Source organism: Leptonychotes weddellii, chromosome 7 (assembly GCF_054177405.1).
Source record: "Leptonychotes weddellii isolate Sample4059 chromosome 7, ASM5417740v2, whole genome shotgun sequence".
NCBI lineage: Eukaryota > Metazoa > Chordata > Mammalia > Carnivora > Phocidae > Leptonychotes > Leptonychotes weddellii.
Window position 1 is genome coordinate 41,140,938 of NC_138375.1, and position 20,930 is coordinate 41,161,867.

The 20,930-nt window shown below is 43.3% G+C and overlaps 1 protein-coding gene across 2 annotated transcripts in view; it reads left to right on the plus strand.

Annotated features, from left to right (window-relative positions):
• Positions 1 to 877: 877 nt before the first annotated feature.
• Positions 878 to 20,930, plus strand: part of GRIA1 (glutamate ionotropic receptor AMPA type subunit 1) — a 297,774-nt gene continuing 277,721 nt past the window's right edge. Inside the window, exons 1-2 of one of the 2 annotated variants that reach the window (XM_081826209.1) lie at positions 878 to 1,419; positions 4,382 to 4,519. In XM_081826209.1, the coding sequence (XP_081682335.1) occupies positions 1,338 to 1,419; positions 4,382 to 4,519 (220 nt within the window). In that variant the 5' untranslated portion in view covers positions 878 to 1,337. The remainder of the gene's footprint in view (positions 1,420 to 4,381; positions 4,520 to 20,930) is intronic. The other variant, XM_081826208.1, reaches the window with a different exon arrangement.

Here is a 20,930-nt window from a genome sequence, read left to right on the forward strand (position 1 = left end):
TGGGTGGCTCAGTTGGTTAAGCGACTGCCTTCGGCTCAGGTCATGATCCTGGAGTCCCGGGATCGAGTCCCGCATCGGGCTCCCTGCTCGGCAGGGAGTCTGCTTCTCCCTCTGACCCTCCTCCCTCTCATGCTCTCTGTCTCTCATTCTCTCTCTCTCAAATAAATAAATAAAATCTTAAAAAAAAAAAAATGATTTACATTGGGCATGACCAGCATCCAGAGATAACTGAAAGAAGCCTGAATCTTCTCACTAGAACCCCTGCAAAATGACTCATGTAATTGTTCTAAGTATCCTTAACCTTTGTTGTACACCCACACGATTCTGATGCTATAGACTCCAGTGGCATGCAGGGAAAGTGGGAAGGGGGCCCGTTTTAAACGCCTAGGATTCAGAAGGGACCACCAATTCCACTTGTAAAAGCAGACAGGGACTGCCAAATGTCCAAGCCGAGGCACCTGCCAATCACTCCAGACCCTCTGGTTTGCCTTTCTGTCATTCCTCCCATTAGGGAGGAAAAGCCTTTATTTTCCTTTAAAAGCTCCTAGGAGGGATTTCTAGGGTCTTCCCCCTTAGGAATTAGTTGTAGGAATAATTGGGCCAGTGGAGTGCAGGAGATATATCCAGCACAGCCCGTGCGCTCCTAAAAGAAGTGACCTAGATCAAGCAGCGGGTGGTTGGAGGACTATTGTGGGGACCCCCTGCCACCTACTGACTTACAGCTGAACCCACATTTCCAGTAGCATCTGTGGGGCTGGGAGCTGGGGGATGGGGCAGAGAGAACTGGGGGAGGCGGGGGAGGGTGATGGGGACGGGGTTGTTCCTTTCAGGACCAGGCTCCCTGTATCATCCCCCCCAAGCCCCCTCCACTCCCCATCTGCACACACAGAGAGGAGGAGAAGGTGAGGACTGGGAGACGGGGTGGTAGGGAGAGGAGGTCAGCCGTGAACTTGAGCTGGCTCGGTTGGGTATTAGCGCCACCCGAGCTTGCAGCCTGTGTGAGTGTGAGGGGGAGACCGAGAGCAAGGGAGGGAGAGAGAGGCAGGCTGCGAGAGGAGAGAGGAGAGGGGGAGCAAGCGCTCCGCCAGCATGAGGACGGGCTTCTCTTTTCTGTGCTCAGTTAATCTGGCTGTCAGTTGGTGTTAACGCTGCCGTTTAAGTGCTCCGATTCCAAGGGAAACAGACAAACCTCCCAGAAGGAAAGAAGGAAGCAGCAAGGAAGGCAGGAACTGCAGGAGGAAAAGAACAGGCAGAACAGAGAGGAATCAAGGGAAGGGGGGGAAATACCAAATCTATGACTGGACCTGGGCTTCTTTTTCGCCAATGCAAAAAGGAATATGCAGCACATTTTTGCCTTCTTCTGCACCGGTTTCCTAGGCGCGGTAGTAGGTGCCAATTTCCCCAACAATATCCAGATCGGTGAGTGAGAGGGGCAGCCTGGGGAGGGACTTTCTGGGTCTGGCAGGGGTTTTTTGGGGGAGGGTTGTCTGTGTCCCCCAAACCCCCCTCCCCCCGCTAGGGACTGTGCTTGGATAGAAAGCTGGGTGATGATGGAAGGCAGACTTGGACTACCAGCTGGGGAGGGGGCTTCTCTTGATCAGATGAGGGGCAGAGGGAAGCGTGCACACACATACACATACAAACACAGATCCACACACACCACTCACACTCCAGGCATGAGCATGTGAAATGGAGGAACCACTGCTTTGAAAGAAAGAAAATTCAGGCTGTAGCGAGGAGGAGGAGAGAGGTGGTGGGTGTTTAAAGGAGTTCACTCCATTGCTTGATAGATGGTGCCTGATTTCATTTATTTATATAAATATGTGTGGTGTATTTCTGTGTGTGGTTAGGTATTAAATATGCACATATGTATTTAACTGACTGAGGAGATGATTTCTTGGCTGGGGGAGGGGAAAGAGACCCTCTGAAAGAAGGAGTGTAGGGTGCTGGGTTTATTGCAGCCCCTGACATAATGCCAGGAGGCCCCCACTCTAAGTCAAGGGGGGCTCTCATTCCTGCGCTGGACGCCCCCAGCTGCCTTCTGTCTGCTGTCTGCCATGCTGGGCTGGTGGTCCCCAATCCCCCGATTCCAGAACTTCGTAGTCTGCCTTTCTTCCTTTCCTTACCCCCTCCTCTTAGATGTTCCATCCACAGACATTGTCTACCTTTTATACATACAAACACACACAGACACGTTTCCCTTCCCTCCTCTTAGCTGTCCCCATCACTAGGCTCTATCCTCTCAACTTAGAGGCAGGTTTCAACATGCTTTTTGTCCCCCATTTCCCCCTCTTGGTTGTCATGCTTCTAAAAGGACCCCTCACCCTCCCTGTATTTGTGGGGCAGCTGATAGATACTGCTCCTCCTCATAATAATGGGTGAAAGCAAAACAATAGGAGCAATAACACCAGTAACAATGTGTCCACAAGGGCTCGGGGCTCCAGTGTGACCAGCGTTCCAGTGCTGTGTGTGACCCGGAATGGAGCTGGCGGCTTTGCTCAGAGGCATCTTGGATGGTTTGGGTTCTGTTTTCTCTCCCTCATGGGGACATAGCTCCACTAGGGAAAGTTCCTGTTACTGGTAGTTTGTGTTCTTTGTGTGAGTGTGTATTTGTGGGGGCATATGGTACAGGTCCTATTTTGCTGGGCACACGAGCCCTGCAGTACCAGGCTCTTTCGGCCTCTCCAGCACGCTGGCTCCCAGGGTGGTTGGAACCGCCGTGGAGTAACTTGCTTTGTTTCCTGACACCTGTTAAACTATATTCTGAAGTGGGTCTGTGTTAGTGTCTTACACGCAAAACAAAACTTCCTGCCTCGGGAGACGCTTCCTTTGCAGCCCCATCTGTAGCCGCCTACCGCCCCACCCCCACCCCTCTCTTTCATTCATTACGGAGGAGGCAGGGGACAACGAAGTGTTTGGGGTGTGGTCATCTGGGGGGTGGGGAGGGAGGGTGGAGCATCAGAATCCAGCAGGAGTTTTTTGTTTTTACTCTTTAAAATGGAGGCATATGAACATGTGTAAATCACTTTCTCTTATGTGTGGCGTTGTTTATGTTGGTACTGATGCATTGCCCATACTTTGCTGATTGGAAATGCTTGTCTTGAGATATGTGGACTTGCTTTCTCCAAGTGTATTTGTGTATAGCACTATGGGTATAAACGCGTGGAGGTGGTTTGTGTTTTGTGTACGTGTATGTGATATGTTCGCCCGTGTATCTCTGCAGATTTTCCATCGTATTTAGCCCCAACTTATTTGTTCAACTGGGAGAACCATTATTTGTTTTCAAATAAAAGGTTGAAACATTAAATTCCAGAACAAATGCTGAAAATATCACCGCCATCAGGTAGTACTTGATTCTACTTGTACAATAGCTAATAAAAGCTTTACAGTCCATTTATTGGTTCTTAAAAACAAACACATACCAACTGTATAAGAAGTTATAAGTACATTATGTTGGGACTGTGATTCCTGTTGAATCTGAAATAAGCTTCTATGTAAACATTCATTATAGTTCAGTCTCTGGAAGTAGCTGATTCTAATCCGTAGAAATGGAATTTAATTTCATTTTACATGTCCACAGTAAATACAAAGGTAGGCCATGTACTCTTGCCCCAACAGGCACCTTTGTTATGCTTTTCACTAGAATAGAATGTTCATACCCTCTTGACATTCTTAAACCCCCACATCCTTGAAGTCCAGGGTTCTACCATGCAAATATACACCAGGGCAATCTCTTATGTAACAAGCCATTCCTAGGTAGCTGGGATCATGAGTGTCAAAGAGGAAGCAGAATACTGTTTGTAAAAATCCAGGGTTTTCAGAAGAAATGAATAATATACCTCAGAGGTGATAGAATAGTTAAATTGCATTCAGGTCTTGCCAGGTCAAAGACCAAAAATGTCAAAGCAAAGGGTGACAGTGTTGAAGAAGCCCACAGGGTCCCAGTGCTAGACTTCCCCCTGCAACATTTGTTACTACTACTTCCTGTAAGGCTTTGTAGTGAGGAATGGGTCCAGTACAGGAAAAATTAGACACAACGAGGGTTTACATGCACACAAGAGCTTAGGCCACCTGGATGGTTGCAGGAGGGAGGAGGAAGAGAAATGCCGTTCTCCTGTTTTCTCTGACCTGATCTGGGTTGCGGAATGAACAACCAAATGTTTGGGCAGAGTGGTAGAGGCCCTTGTCACATAAAAGCTCATCTGTGGAAGTTTAAGCCTCCATGTCCACTTGAGTCTATTTGAACTCCCCTCCCCACCACTGAAGGCTACAACTAGTGGGTTTGGCATGGAGAGAAGAAAAGGGCCCATCTGAGGTGGGCTGTTGGGGGATTAAACCTGCCTCTAACCCAGACAACATGTTGCATTTTCTTTCCTCGTAGGGGGATTATTTCCAAACCAGCAGTCACAGGAACATGCTGCTTTTAGATTTGCTTTGTCACAACTCACAGAGCCCCCAAAGCTGCTCCCCCAGATTGATATTGTGAACATCAGCGACAGCTTTGAGATGACCTATAGATGTAAGTAATCGCTGCTATTCCTGACATTCCTTTCTGCGATCGACCAATGAAAGGACGGCCTGTGAGTGGGTGGTAGTGTTGCAAAAACCACTTGAGTTGTCATTCATCTTCATAAGATAAAGCCCTCCAAGAAAAATTTCCAGGGCCTTTTGAGTGATTCTATCAGTTGGTATTTTAGATCCTGGAATGCTTTAGAAAATGGGTCTGCTTTTTCACTGTCAGCTAACTTTAAATGCCAGTACGATGGGCGCTTGGGTTGACTGCCTCTTTCCTACCTTGGCAAAGGTTTTCTTCTTCAGCTGAGAGAGTTTCACACATGAGAAACTTCTGAGAGATACAGAATTAAAGTTTCTGACTTGGGAAATGTGGTTTAAGATGCTTATGCCTTTCCTGTGCACAAGTTAAAAGGAGAAAATATACCTGTATTTGATTAGAAAGGATATGTGACAAGTTGTCTGTCCGGTTCCCCACTTTGGGAAATGGCCCGTAACTATTGTAAAGTTGGTGCCTTGATTATTTCCAAAATGCTTTGAAGTGATTGATTGCTTAAGACATAGTTTGTTGGATGGCCTTTGAGAGGTGACCTCGAGAAGGAAAAGGAAGAGAGAAGTCTCTGACATATGAATTGAATACATAAGAAAATATGAGCAACAAACACCATTTTGAGTTTTTCTGACAACTAAGACTGAAAAGGAGATCTGTGTGGTTGCATGATTGCTATTTGATGACAGATGGAAGCATAAAAATTAATCAGTAGGGACATTTTCCCTTCAGGGATTAAGCTCAAGTGGGAATTTATGGAATGGAGGTGTGAGCTGAATGGGCAAGAACAATTGGAGACCCCGAACTGGATTAAATTGGCACCAAAGGCTTTGTGTGCCCCTGTGGACTTGGTGACTTCTGAGCTTTGCATAGTCAAAGACATAGATCACATTTCCTTCATCTCTTTCCCACATTCCCTCATGGTAGGCTCTCAGTGGTTTGAACAGAATGTGCATTATGCATAGAAAGCTCATACTGAGAATTTGGAATTCTCCCTATCCCTAAGACCACTTATAATATAAGATAATGTTCATACAAATTCCAAGAATTACAATTATACCAGATTCCACTTATTGAGGATTTACTGTGTGTTGAGAACTATGACAAGTATTTTATAGACAGTTATATTAGCATTTATTATCACTTATTGAGCATCACAAAGGCCCATGCAATGCACTAATTTTCATGTGTTAGCTGATTTAATCCTCACAGGCACCTTAGGGGGGGCACTATGTTACCTTCTATTTAGGAAACTGAGGCTGCACCAAGTTATATAACTTGCCCAGGGTTGCCCAAGAAGTAAATGGTGGTCCTGTGATCCCACAGTCCATGTTCCTGGCACTGTGATAGATATACTGTTTCTTATGGTAGTCTGATCAATTCTGCTTAGATTACCCAAGAAGCAAAAGGGAGTTTTCGGAGACTTTTAAGGCAGTGGCTTGATAAAGCACCTAAGGAGAAAAGCTTATAGTGCTTCAAATTATAGCTGTGATTTTACACAGGAGTGGCCCATTGAATAAATAAAATAGCAATTTTGCATTTTGGTAGTGCTGAGGTTGAAAATCTTGTCTACTGTGTTACTCACTATCCTTAAAAAAGAGCTGGAGTTTTAATTGTTGAGGTCTGTGTTCTGTGAAACCATCTCCCTGGAAAGCTGAATAATGTTGAATAGGTAACCTCCATTCCTTTTGATATGGCTTAGACTAGGGTCTTTGAAGGGAGGATTTGGGTGTGGGCATCAACATATCTAAAAACCGCCTATGATTATGCATAATATTTTGCATTTATATGCATATGCTAATTTATTTACTGAGGAGCGGCTCCATAGCTTTTGTCATACTCCATAGCTTTTGTCATACTCTCAAAGGGGTCCATTACTCAAGAAGGATTACTTGCTTAAGGAATCAGGAAAAATAAATGGCTGGTGTGCATATTCACTCATACTGCTGAGAATTGTCTACAGCAGAGCTTGATGGAATGAGATGTTAACTGCTGTCCTAGTGTCAAGATGTTGACTGGCAGGACAAGATAATAAAAGACAAAAAAAATAGGAAATGTTCAGTGGCAAAAGGTGGTGCTTCTGTATTGTTAACTACCTAACACTTGATCTGTGATAGGGTTGTTGGCCATTTACTGGGGAGATTGAAATACGATACACAGTGTTATCCATTGTGGTTAGTGAACCTGGAGTGAATGTATCTGGGTTCTTGAACTTGATTCCTGCCATATACCAGTGTACAGGTTTCTATTAATTTGGTCATTCTTTAAATGTTTCTTCAATGCTATGAACTGAGATGGACCCTGGGAAAACAGAGATGATAAAAGGACCTTGCTTTCAAGTAGCTTTTGGTCCAGTGGGGAATGTTGCTGTGGGGATTGTCTCAGAAGCAATAATACTATCTTGTGCTTAGATCTTTATTTTTTTCTCTTTAACTCCAAGATCAGAGCCAGTACTGGGCAATTTGGGTGGCAGTAGAAGCATTGTAATTCCCAGCCTGCCTGGAAGATTCTCTGTTAGCTTTAATATGAGGCCAGGAAACCTTTTGGGGCTATGTTCTCTATGGTTCGTTGGTTTAGGAAAACTGTACATTTGTACAGTGAGTACATCTGTACTCATTACCGATTTGAATTGAGTAAAAAATGTCAAAGACAGTAGACAGGTTTTCGGTGGGCTACATTAACTAATCATTTATGGAAAACCAAGAAAAGCATCTTATTCAGGTTTAATTTCATGTGCTCTTTTGAAATCTGGACTAGTAGTTACCTTAAATTAACCGCCTCAGTCTTACCTCCAGAAAATAACTAAATATTTGTTTTTCTTTCTTTTTTTTTTGAATTTTATTTATTTATTTAGAGAGAGTGTGTGCATAGGGGGAGGGGCAGAGGGAGAGAGAATCTCAAGCAGACTCCCCACTGAGCATGGAGCCCTACACACGGCTTGATCCCAGGACCCTGAGATCATGACCTGAGCCGAAATCAAGAGCAGGACGCCCAACTGACTGAACCACCCAGGCACCTCACTAAATACTTGTTTTTCATAATTTTTGCTGTTATTTGATCTTTTTTCCAGCCCATTTTGCTATTCACTGTCCCTCCACCAGAGGGTAGAGAAGGGAAGGGAGAGGAAGTGTAACAGGAGCTATTCCTGCTGGAAGTCTTGGCATCAGGGATTCCAGAGGCAAAGTGATGCTTGTAGGGTAGGGGATGCAGGGAAGATGGAAGAGGAGTACTGCTAACACCAGTAGCCAAGATGAGAGTTCTGTATGTTTTTTTGCATTCAAGCTTCCTTGCTTTCCTTGTCTGCAGTCATTAAGGGATAAAATCATTGAATCGGCAAATGCCTTATGTTCTCCTCTGAGCACTCGTCCAAGCCTAGAGGGGCAGGAGTTGAGGAGACTGTCCATAGAGATAGTAGTTACTGACCAGCTATTCAGCCTATCTTGGTGCCTTTGTGGTAGGTATAAATAAAGGGATGGATGAGATGCAGATTGGGGTTTCTGTTAGAGGTGTGAGGTGCAGTTACAACTTAATTCTTACCTTTTCATTCATTCATGCTGCACATATATGCCAAATGCCTAACTTTATTCCTAGTGCCATACCAGGTTCTAGGAATATAATGGCCAACAAAGAAGACACCATCTTTTTCCTAGGGGGGGTTACAGTTTAGCCAGGAGGACCTCAGTCTTCAGTGCATATAAAATTCACCCAGGGAGCTTATTTAAAGCAAGACTCAGGGATGGATTCTGGACTTAATGAGTAAGAATATTCAAGAGCTGGCCCTGCGGGGATTCCGTAGTAGTTGGTATGGGGATCACACTTTGAGAAACGCTTTAATCTAAAAAGCTTTCCATTCCCTTAGCAAGCATGTTTGAGCCCTTAATCAAGTCCAGACATGGTATTAAGCACAGACGTACAGACAAAAGTTAAGACATCTTCCCTGCCTGTAGGACTTTATCCCTAGTGAGGCTGACCGTCCTGTAAAGAGAAAATTAAAATACAATGTTGTGTTGGAACAGCAATTTGTAGGGAGTGTTAGAGATGCCCTAAGGAGTGGGCGTGACCTCTCAGAGGGTGGTGGTAGAATTGAGTCTCAATGATAAACAGAAGCTTTCCAGGAAGATGAGGTAAGGGGGAAGAAGGGGGTGAAGCAAGTGTGTTCTGGGCAGAGGGAATGACAGATGCAAAGGAAAAGAGGATAACTTTACTGTGTTACTCTTTTGCTCTGGCCTCTTGTGGCATTCCAGGCTGGGCCTCTCATCCATTTGTGCAATACTGCAGAAGGAGTCCCCAAATGGCCATCCATAAGCTAGGTGCAGCACAATATTTGAGAATCATGGAATTTCACATCAAAATTTGGGTATCTTAGGTCTCTTTGAAATTTTAAAAGATGTGGCAATATTGGATCTCACATCTCTGTGGCCCTAATTTGCTAGGATAGAGGTGGGAGTATTCCATCTAGATGGTTTCTTTCCCAACCAGCCCATTTCTCTCATTTTATTTAGCTGCCTGGCTCCTGGAAGCATTGTGTTTTCAAGCCCCAGTTGGTTTGTCCTGCATTGTTGCCTTGATGTATGTTTATAGGTCAACTCTACCACCAGAATGTGAAACACTGTCCAGAAAGGTCATGTATCTATTGTTCAGTGTTGCTGAGAACACCCAGCAAAGGGCTATACCCCTAATACAAATGAACAAATATCTCCAGGAGTCAGGGAATCACACAGCATAAAGATGCTGAGAGCCGGGGCGCCTGGGTGGCTCAGCTGGTTAAACCTCCAAGTCTTGGTTTGGGCTCAGGTCATAGTCTCAAGGTTGTGGGATCAAGCCCTGCATTGGGCTCCATGCTCAGCATGGGGTCTACTGGAGATTCTTTCCCTGTCCATCACCCCTGCCCTCTCCCCACTCGTGCTCTCTCTCTCAAATAAATAAATAAAATCTTGAAAAAAAAAAAAAACACCAAGATGCTGAGAGCCTAAATGGCAATCAGGTGGGGGCCAGTTGCCTAATTATAGTGGGTTTCCCTCTGTTATAGACCCACTCAGGAAGCCCAAGGAGGATCTAGCCAGACTTTAGGTGTGGATAGCAGACAGATGGCATCTTAGCTCTTGCCTAAGAGTCCCTCATCATTTTTAGAGTTGCAGACTAATAGTCCAGTGAATTTAAAATGCACAGTGCTTTTTAAAATATGGCATAAAAATCCAGATTTCTGGCTTCTCTAAAAAAAAACAGGGCATCAGGCAACCCTGGACCTACATTCCTGCTAAACTTCTCTTATCTAGAGCTGAGAAGGGCTGTCCTCTTTTTTTTTTTTAAAAGATTTTATTTATTTATTTGACAGAGAGAGCGAGAGAGGGAACACAAGCAAGGGGAGTGGGAAGAGAGAAGCAGGCTTTCTGCCAAGCAGGGAGCCAGACATGGGACTCGATCCCAGGACCCTGGGACCATGACCTGAGCTGAAGGCGGATGCTTCACCAACTAAGCCACCCAGGCGCCCCTCTTTTTTTTTTTTTAAAGACTTAATTTATTTGAGAGAGACAGCACGAGCAGGGGGAGGGGCAGGGGAAGAGGGAGAAGCAGGCTCCCCTGCTGAGCAGGGAAACCAATGTGGGACTCTGTCCCAGGACGCTGAGATCATGATCTGAGCTGAAGTCAGACACTTAACCGACTGAGCCACCCAGGTGCCCCAGTGCTGTCCTCCTTAAGCGTAAGGCATAAACTCTCAAGTTTACCCAAGTCTTCAGCACTCCCTTTTGTACATATGGCCAGTGTAACAAAATTACGGGGCTTGCCCAGTCTGCTCACACCTAATTTATATCCTTCAGCACCTGTCATTTCATTATTTCATTCAAATAATATCTCTTCTTCACTCTAATAACTAATAGTAGAGGACACAAAAGGTGTATAACTTTTGCTCTCAAAAAATTTGTACGTAGTAATGAAGAGAAGACCAGCTGGTGCTGGGTAAACAAAGATCATTTCAGAGACCTACCATGTGACAGATAACTTCACATATGTTGTCTTTGAGTTTTATAACAATCCTGAAAAATCATTATCCCCATTTTGTAGATGATGCTATGGAGACTGAGCAAGAGTAAGTGTCTTCCCCATATTCTACAGTGGAGAAGGGCTGAGCCAATATTTGAAGTCAGCTTTGGGGACTCCCAAAACTCAGTGGGCTTTCCCACTTCCAAAATGCATTACTCTAGGGACATAGAAAAGAAAAAGAGCAGTAGAAGAGTCCAACCCAAGAAGTGCCCCAATGAAGTTTATGATTCAGGGTTAAGAGCTAAGACTTCTGAGGCAGAGCATGGCTGTGGATAATAAGCAAGACTCCTGGGGAGGTTGCGCAGGCCCTGAAAGGTGGAGCGTGTGTTCATGGTTGTGAGGTGGAGAGTTCAGAGGTGGTCTCTTGCATCCACCCTGTGCTCTCAGTTAAATGGTAGATGTCTGTGTTTCTCTGGTGGATGTTACAAATCTGACTGTGGCTTCTCCATCTTCACCCATGCCTTCACTTTAAGACATGCAGGCATCAACTTGAGTCTGTTTTTCACTCTGCATTTTTTTTTATAATATTGATAATCATAAGCTTCTTTGTGCTGAGGTTTGTGAACATTGCTTCGTCTGACTAGTTTGAAGACTCTGAGATCAGTGAGATTACTGTTCTCCTCTCAGACACTCAAGATAAATGGTTAAGATTCATTCATTTGTCCATTCCTTCAAAATCTTATTATTATTGCCCTCCATGGAGCCTATGTACCATTACTGCCCCCTTCCACACCCTAGGAGACCGCAGTCATTGACTACAGAATTCTTTCCCACTGAATGTAGACATGGCCTTAAATTCTTTTTCTCTTTTCTTTCTTTTTCCTCCCTCCCTCCCTCCCTCTTTCTTTTCTTTTCTTTTCTTTTTTCTTTTCTTTCTTCCTTCCTTCCTTGCTCCCTCCCTCCTTTTTTTTCTTTTCCTTTCCTTGCTTTGCTTTTCTTTTTTCTTTTTTCTTTCTCATCATAGCATTCCAGGCAGCTACAACAAATTGCTCAGAGTTGAAATTGATGCAAGAGTTAAAATCCATTTATCACGACAAGGCATTACACTAGGAATAGAGGAAAATAAAATGCATTAGGCATTGATTCTCCCTTTAAGGGGCTCAGGTTCTTAAAGAGGAAATAGGTGTGCACAAAAAACCTGATATAATGGAGAGGTTCTCTCTCTCTCTTTCTTTCCTCATATCTCCCCCTCTCCCCCGCCCCCACACACACCAAGTTTGAGGCAGTGAAAAGTATGTGAATTGGGATTTGAAGACATGGGTTCAAATTCTGGACTATCTATCACCTGGAAACATTCCTGTGTGTGACTTTGGAAAAGCATCACCACCCCAACCTTATTTATAAAATAAAGCTCAGATGATTTCTAAAAGTACCTCTAGGGCTGTATTTCTATGGTGAGAGTGTATGGAAAACTCAGGGACAAACTGTTTAGAAAAGAAGCTCTTGTATCAGCCACTAGTTCGACTAAGAATCTAAGGAAAGCTCTGAACTTTCCCCCACCATATTATACATCTGGGGTACATTTTGTATGCCAGGGCAAGAGCACTAAGCGTCCCATGGGTCTCAGGTGCATTCATTCAATATTCAACAAGTATTTATGGAGCGCTTACTACTGTGAACGAAAACAGAAGGCAGCCCTGTGCTCATGGAGCTTACCAGCTAGTGAGAGATGAAGATATTAGTCAAATAATTGTACAGATGAGTATATCATTATAGGTTGTGATAAAGATGTGAGTGAAAGGGCCATGATTCAATGGAAGCATATTACAAAGGAGTCAGCTCTGGGCACAGGGATGAATAGGTGTTTGAGCTGAGAACTGAAGGCTTTTAGTGATGTGGGTGCTTGGAACAGGAGGCATATTCTAGAAGCTTCCTGGGCAGAAGCCTGAGAAGAGGGGAAGTGAGGGATGAGGGGAGTGGGGGGCTGGAAAGAATGGCAAGGGCTAGGCCTTGTGGGCTCTGTTACAGGGTTTGATCTTTAGCCTAAGAGCTGTGGGAAGCCCACTGAAGGGTTTTAAGCAGAGAAGTGTCATGTTCAGATTCCTGTTTTCTCACCAGGAATCAGACGCTCAAGAGCACTTTGCCACTTTCATGTTCCCTGAAGACTTTCTGCCTATGTAGCAATGATCTTTGTGCCTTTACTCCTGTTACCAATTTGGGATGAAGCCTGGCAGATGGGCAGAGGGCTGGGGACAGATGCTGAGGGGACGGGGAAGCTGACAACTGGGTGTAGGGGTAAGCTGTCATGTGTGCTCCGTGGTGTGCTCGTGGGTGTGCTCATGGGGACTGGAGGCTGATCCAGCACAGGGCTGGTAAGCTTGGGCGTGCAAGGGAGGACTCAGCTGGAGTCCCCACTTACTTCATCAGCAGGAACCTTGATCTGCAGTCAAACTGGACAACTCAATGCTGTTTCTTCCACTTGCACCCGCAAACTTTTCCTTCCATGTTCCCCTGTTGAAATTCTGTCCTTCTGGTTAGTCCTAGCCCTTGTATCACCTTCTCCAGGAAGCCTTCCTTGCTTTCCCATGTTCACACCCTCCTCCTCTGCCCCTTGGCCCTTTGAACCTTCCCCAGAGCAGCTGTCACACATAGCGCTGGGGTTTAGTCACCAGGACCCTTGTCTTATCTGACCAACTGGTCTAAGCAACTTGGGAGCAGTGGCTGCATTTCTTTAGCTTCTTATCACAGTGTCCACCACAGAATAGTGTTCAGTGAGGCTAGTTGAATGAAAGAATGAATGAACAAATGAGTGCATAGCTGTGTATTATGTAACATTGGGGCAGCCATGAGAATAAGCCTGAATTCCTGCCATTTATGGGGGTTGTGCTTTAATATTATGAGTTTTGAGAGTTCCAGTAGGCTGCATTGTAAATTCCTGTGGAAGGCTATGACAACTAGAAAGTGTTGCTAGAAAGTGATAGTTGTAAGCCCAATCAAAAGCTCAATCTGGGTCTTTCTGGACTATTGTCAGTAAGGGTCCTAGATAAGGTACAAGACTCCACTTTCTAGATCAAGGATTTCTGGTTCAAGGCCTGGCTGTGCCACTGAGGCCTTGTATGGCTTGGACAAGTCAATTCTATTTTTCTGAACCTCAGTTTCTTTCAAGTGAAGGAAATAATTCTATCAATGACATGTGGTTATTATGAGAAGGAACAAATGGTGGTTGATTTCAAATCCACTTTCCACTCAATGCAATACGATGAGACGGCAACTTTTATTCTCCCTTTTCCCCAGGTGAGAAACCTGAGCTCTCAGAGGAAGTGAGCAGGGGCAGTGGCCTGTGTGTGTCTAGTTCCATCCCTAGACATCTGCAGGCTGGGAGGGCTTTCTTCATTCCACGGATGGCTGTGTCTACTGCTCTTGTGTGGACCCTGTAGTTTCCCTCCCGTGGCAGTGGCCTGCTCCCCTGCTATCAGGGCTTGCTGCTTTGGTCACATAGCCCTTTGTGCTTTCAAGTGGCCTATGCTGCTCCATGGCACCTGCAGTCAAGGTGTGCAGTGCACTGAAGATCCTCCTTCCACCCTGATGGCTCTTGTGCCTTTGGGGTGTCACAGCCCGCTGTTCAAAGAGCACACGGAAGCCCAAGGTCATGGGAGGTCCAGACCGCAGAGGATACAGGCAGCATTGGGGTTAATGAGGCAGTTGGAGGCTAGTGAAATTGACACCCAATGGTTAAGACTGTTTCTGTGTGTTCACTATGTAGAGTCTTTAGGATGGAAATGAACTTCTTAAGAACAACATTTATTTTGTGTATAAAAGTGATATGGGTATTATAGAAAGCCATGGGGACATAGACACCAAACAAAATAAAATTTGTGTAATTACAGTACTAAGGATAAACTTCCCATCTTTCTTCTGAACATATCAACTTAAAAATTAAGAATAGATTGATATTACTGTCTTACAACATGATTTTTTACCCAGTGTTACATATGTTAGTTTGAATATTACACATTTATTTTTAATGTCTTTTTAAAAGTGTATTGTACTATGTACAACTTACATATGTACAATTTATTTAATTTGTCTCCTTTTATTGAATGTCTAGTTTATTTCCAAATATTTTCCCACAAAAAATGCTATGATGATCATCCCAATAAAAGTTTAATCATTTGTATATATTATTCTGATTTTAAGAGTATTATAGACCAGTATGACAATTTCCAATGAGATTTAATAGAATAATTAGTGTATACAAAAATTGAAATAATTTGTTCAGTGTTGGTACTGACTTGCTATATGACCTTGAGAAATCCTTGTGCCCATTTTTGTTTCCAGATTTATAATATGCGGTTATAATACCAGATTCTCAGGGTTATTAAAAGAGGCAAATGTCATTACTCATATGAAGGAGCTTTGAAAAATCAGAAGTGCTAGGGAAATGCAGGGTAATATAATTAACTAGGCTTCTTATCTATTAACATAAATGCACCACAAGTACAATGTGACTAATTAATCTTTAGTGTTTTCCTATGAGGGTGGTCATTATCTACGAATGAATCTATTTTGTGGATGGGGAAAATTGAAACCTCAAGAAGGCTAAGTTTACCCAGGGTCCAAATATGCAACAATGCTAAATCTGAAAGCATGCCTTTTCACTTATGATTCAGTCCACAAGCTGGACTAAATATGTGGGCCAATGTCTTTAGCTTAAGAAGTTATTGCTTATAGAGAGAAAGGGCAATCCCATTTCGGCAGTGAACCATCAGGACTCTCTTGGTAGCAAGTGACAGAAATCTAACCAACTGCATAGTTTTGACTTTGTGTACAGGTAGGTTCAGGAGCTTGAATAATGTCATGAGGACTGAGATATACCCCCTGAATTTTTAGTCTCAGCATTTCACTAAGTTGGCTTTATTCTCAGACAATATATATCATATGCCAGATCTCAATTGTTAGATCCCAGCACAACCAGCCTTTACCTGCCCATTTGAAGGTCCAATGGAAAGGGAACTTAACTTCTCTTTTTCCCATCCATTCTCATCAGAAAAAAGTCCTGGGCCTGATGTCACTGAATAAAAATCAGGACTCATACTCATTTCTGAACATGAGATGGTGAACAGGATATTGATATCTTTAGGTTGGTCTAGGTCTAGTCACATGACCATTCTTAGAGTTTGGGGTGGTAAGAAGGACCAGACGGACTGTTAGTTTCAGTCAGCCCCCGTGCCAGACTACAAGGACATTGGGAAAGAGTAGTTCTCCAAAGGAAATCAGGATACTATTCCTCAGTAGGAAAATAATAATAACAATAAATTAAAAGAAATACAGATGTTCTTCCATCGTACCTCTCTGCAGAAAGGAAAATTCGGAGAAGCTGGAACTAGACCAAGTGTCGGTATGCTGAGGCACAAAAGAGCCACCAATAAGAGAGGAGCCTACAAGGGATTCTGGTGGGTAAGGCAAGATCAGAAGTCATTGCAGGCAAAAGGTTTGAAATCCAGGCAGTTCATGAGTCAAAGCTGAGGACACTTTGATAATCCATGCTCAGCCAGGAGCAAACCTGTGTTCATGGAACAATTTTTGGAAGTGTAGTCCACCCAAATGGGTGTGGGCTGGGGGATCTTTATAGATTACTCTTTGACAGAATGCTGGGGCTCTCAGCCCTAAGATATCTGGTGATTTTGAGGCACCCATACTCTCTCCCAGTGACCAAGACATTTCCTGCTCTACTCAGACACTCAAGCTATTGTGCACAAACTCTTTAACAGTCCCGGTAGGAATCTTGGCTGCAAATTTGATGAGCCCACACCACCAGATGGTAGGTTCTTCTAATTGGTTCCATCCCTCCTAGTTTTTGGCAGGGATGAAGGCTTCCCTATGCCTGAAGAGGGGGACAGAGAGAGCCAGGATGAAATGAAGGAGGTTTTAACCTCTGTTAAACAGGCAGAGTTAAGTTAGTTTCTGTTCAAGGAGAACAGGGTGGTATGGTTCTTTATTGCCAGGTCATGGATTAACAGTGGACTGAAATCCTAAAACTAATACTGATGAGACACAGGATTATAAGGATTAGAAAGTGGTTTGCTTAACTAGAAAGGTCAACTGATCTAGGGGAGGGATTTCATTTATTCAGTTATTGATATTTATGCAGCATTGTGATAGATTCAATTATTATTTGGTAATTATTCATCTCTTCCCCCAAACTCCTTGGCAAGAGTATATCTCCCTGCTCCATTAATGTTATGTTTGGTCATGTGACTGGCTTTTGCAACTAGGATATTGTTAGGCATGTTTCAAGCAGAAGCCATGAAAAAAAAATGCCTCAGAGAGCCTGCTGGTCCCAAAAGAAAGAAAAATACAAAACACGGAAGTGCTGCTATCAACCCACAAGCTAAAGTTTGAAGCAGAGCTGTCCCAGCTGACCTGAAGACCTGTGAACATGATAGTAAATGCTCATTGTTATATACCACCAAACATGCTTTGTTATATAACACTGTTATATACCACTAAACATGGGGATGCTTTGTTGTGTAGCAATATCTGGCCAGTAAAAGAAATCACTGTATATTCCACATTTTACTAGGCACTGAGAGAACACTGGATAATGATAGATATGGTCCTGGTCTCCATGGGGCATATGTTCTATAGAGAAATAGGCAATAAGTACATTGACAAATAAAAAAATAATAGAAATTGTTACTATGGTTATAAAGAAAATAGAATGTGGTAAGAAATCTCTATGGTAGAAGAGAACCTACTTTAAGTGCTCAAGGAAGACCTCTCTAAGGAGGTGACTTCTGAGCTCAAATATGAAAGTTAGAAATGAGCCAGCCAGACAGGGTATGATACCCTGTGGAATGTGAAAAACCAGCCACATGGGCAAGTTAGATTGCGAATCTTGGTCTAGGCAGTGGAGAATGAGGGACCCTGAAAACATTCCTTGCAAGTTGGGTCACTCAGTCGTCCTCAGGCAGATGCTGGTTTCTCTGCACCATATTATATGTGCAAGTCAAGGGCTGACAATGGGGCACTTGCTGCCACGGCAAGACAGCCACAGAATGTGGAAGCCACTGAGCATAACAGAGGAAGATGGTAAGGTTCCCAGGGCATTCCTACCAGAGAGGTCATGAAATTGGCTATCCTTTCTGTTTTGGGTCCAGAATATTGATTGTTGCTGTTGCTTCTAAGGATGGCAGGAGGTATATGTGAGCGCGCGCGCGCGTGTGTGTGTATTCATTCTTTCACAGGGGAAGGAAATAAACTAGATGGTTTCTATATCCTTTCCAAGTCTGTGATTATAAAACTTAAAGATTCTGAGATTTAAATTATGTGTGAAGGAAATGTTAAATCAAAGTACTTCGTCTTAGCTTGGTGCCAAACTCCATTTGTTCATTGAGGTGGTTAATTAGGGCAGAGACTGTCTCGAGCAAGCAGGATAAGCTCCAGCTATCCCTAACCTATCTGGTAAAGCCTGTGGAGGTGCCACAGCTACAAGGGAGGGCAGAAAACACCTAATGTGAGCCTTCCATTTAATCTGTACTCCAGACACTAAAAAGCAGGAGTCTTTGGGAACGGAAAGCTCATAAAGGTCCATGTGAAGTCTAGAAACCAGGTATTTATTAGCTTTGGGAAAGTTACTTAAGCTGTACTTACTATCTTTTCTTTCTTACTCCAAGATCATTCTGAATACCTTAAAATATGGTTTCTGCTCTGACTATTCTGATGAACCAGTTCCTTTAGGGTTATAATGTATTTCTTATCACCAATTCCACTTGTATTATGTTTTTGTTTCTGAGAGCTGAACACCTATGGGAATCTTCATACCCCTCCCTAAGAGTCCTGAGCTTTGTGATGCTGTGTTCTCCCCACTGGCACCACTGGGGCTCTCTCTGATCCCTTCTGCTCCTTTTTTTCTCCCCTATATCTACCCTTTCCCCAAGATGCTACCTCTACATTTTGGGTTCAATATATCAAGAACAGAACTTGGCATCTTTTCTTCCAAACCCATTGCTCTTCCCTCACTTTAGTTCTGTTGAGTTACTCAAGCTCAAAATGTCATGTCTGAGTCCTCCAGACTGTCCTCTCTCCATCCAGTACATATGATGTGCTGTTTTGGCCACCACTATGACTCTTGACTCTGCCCACTTTTTTTTTCTTTTTTCATCGGATTGTGTCGTTAGCCTTCTGACTAGTCTCTCCGTGCTATGATCCACTTGCCACACAGCAAGTAGATCAATTTCTTGAAGACTTTCTCATCGTGAAACTTCTCTATCGTAAGAAAATTGTCAATGGCTCCCCATCTTGTTTTAAGTTCAAACTCAGCTCAGAATATGAGTCTTTCAATAACATGGTCTCAGTTTGCCTACCTTTGGAGACTTATCTAACAATCCACACTCTATGTTCCAGCCAATATATCCTACCCAGTGTTGCCACAAACGTGCCTCTCGGTCTCTCACTGCTCTGCTTTTGTTCATGCTTCTGCTTCCCCTAGCATTGACCTTCCCACCAGCTGAGAATACTTCGTTTATTTATTCAACTTATTTACCGAACACCACTCTTTATTAGACCCTGGGGATGTAGCAGAGAGCAAAAGCAACAAAATCCCTGCACTCTTGGGGACTACATTCTGATGAATAAATAAATAAATATAATGGTTTCAAATAGTTGATAAATGCCACAAGTATAGCCAAATAGAGTCATGGAACAGACAGTAGTCTAGAGAGTTGGTTTAAGTAGGTGGTGAAGGTAGGTGTCTCTGAAGGAGTGATATTTTAACTGCGCCTTGTTATAACCAATAAAACTTTCTGTAATGATGGGAGACATTCTATCTCTGTGCTGTCAAATATGATAGCCACTAGCCACATGTGCCTGTTGAACATTTGAAATGTGGCTAGTGTGACTAAGGAACTAAATCTTTAATGTTATTTAATTTTAGTTAATTTAAATTTAAATAGCCACATGTGGATAAATGGCTACCAGATGAACAAAGACTTAGGCTCTAGAACTTTCCAGACAAAAAGAGTAGTAAGTGTAAAGGCTTTAAAGTAAAAGTGAATTTGTGGATTCAAAGAACAAAAAGAAGATCAGTGGGCTAAAGCATACTAAACAGAGTTTGGCAGGCTACTTTATAGGCCACCTATAACAAATTGAGATTGATTTTAAATAATAAAAATTACTAATGGGGTTTAACCTTAGGAGTGAGTGCATGATCTGATTTTATATTTTTTAAAAGAGGTTCCTCTCTAGAGAAGGGGAAAGTGATAAACTGACAAGAAAATGGTGTATATCAATCAGTTATTGGTGCATAACAAATAACATCAAAATCCTAGTAGCTTACAAAACCTTTTTTTTTAAACAACCATATTCTTCAGATTGACTATGGATCACCTGTCCTAGGCTGATAAGGCTGGACTCCAGGAGGGTTAAGACCTGCCCTGTGTGTCGTTGCTTTGGGAGTGAGGGTGAAGGGGCAGCAGCTACAAAAAACGCCTGCTACTCTTGTGGAGGATCGCCGGAACACAAGAGGCTAAGCCTTATCATGCAAGTATAATTAAAACTTATGCTTGTGTCATGTCTTCTATTTTTCCATTGGTTCAAGCAAGGCATTTGGCCAAACCTAACACTCTTGGGGCAGAGAAATATACTCTACCATCTAAGAGGGATTACAAGTCACATGGCAAGGATGTGGATGTGTATTTCTATAATAGTAACCCAGTGCACCACAGAAGGGACATAGGGAGAAGCGCTAAGAGGCACCTGCAATAGTCTACATGACAGGTGATGGTGGTTTGAATCAAGGTGGTAGCAGAGGAAAAGAGGTAGATTTGTAATTTATTTTAAAGGTGTTAACAACAGGATTTGGTGATGGATTGAATGTACAGTATACAGTAAAGAAACTAAATCTTTCTTTCAGAGACAGAGAGAGATTGAGCATGCATCTGCGCATGAGCTTGGGGGAGGGGCACAGGAAGAGGGAGAGAGAGAATCTTAAGCAGGTTCCATGCCCAGTGTGGAGCCTGATACAGGGCTTGATCCCACTATCCTGAGATCTTGATCTGAGCCAAAATCAAGAATCGGACACTTAACCAAATGAGACACCCAGGAGCCCCCAGATCTACTTTCTAAGGTGCTTCTCAAATATGACTACCCTTCTATGAAATTGTTTCTCATTCCTTCAATTATAACTGATCTCTTCTTCCCTTATTTTACTAGCTCCTCTTTTTTTTCTTTTGTACTGCTTTTATTGGTCCCTTTGACTTTTTTTTTTTTTAAAGATTTTATTTATTTATTTGACAGAGAGAGACACAGCGAGAGAGGGAACACAAGCAGGGGGAGTGGGAGAGGGAGAAGCAGGCTCCCTGCAGAGCAGGGAGCCCGATGCGGGACT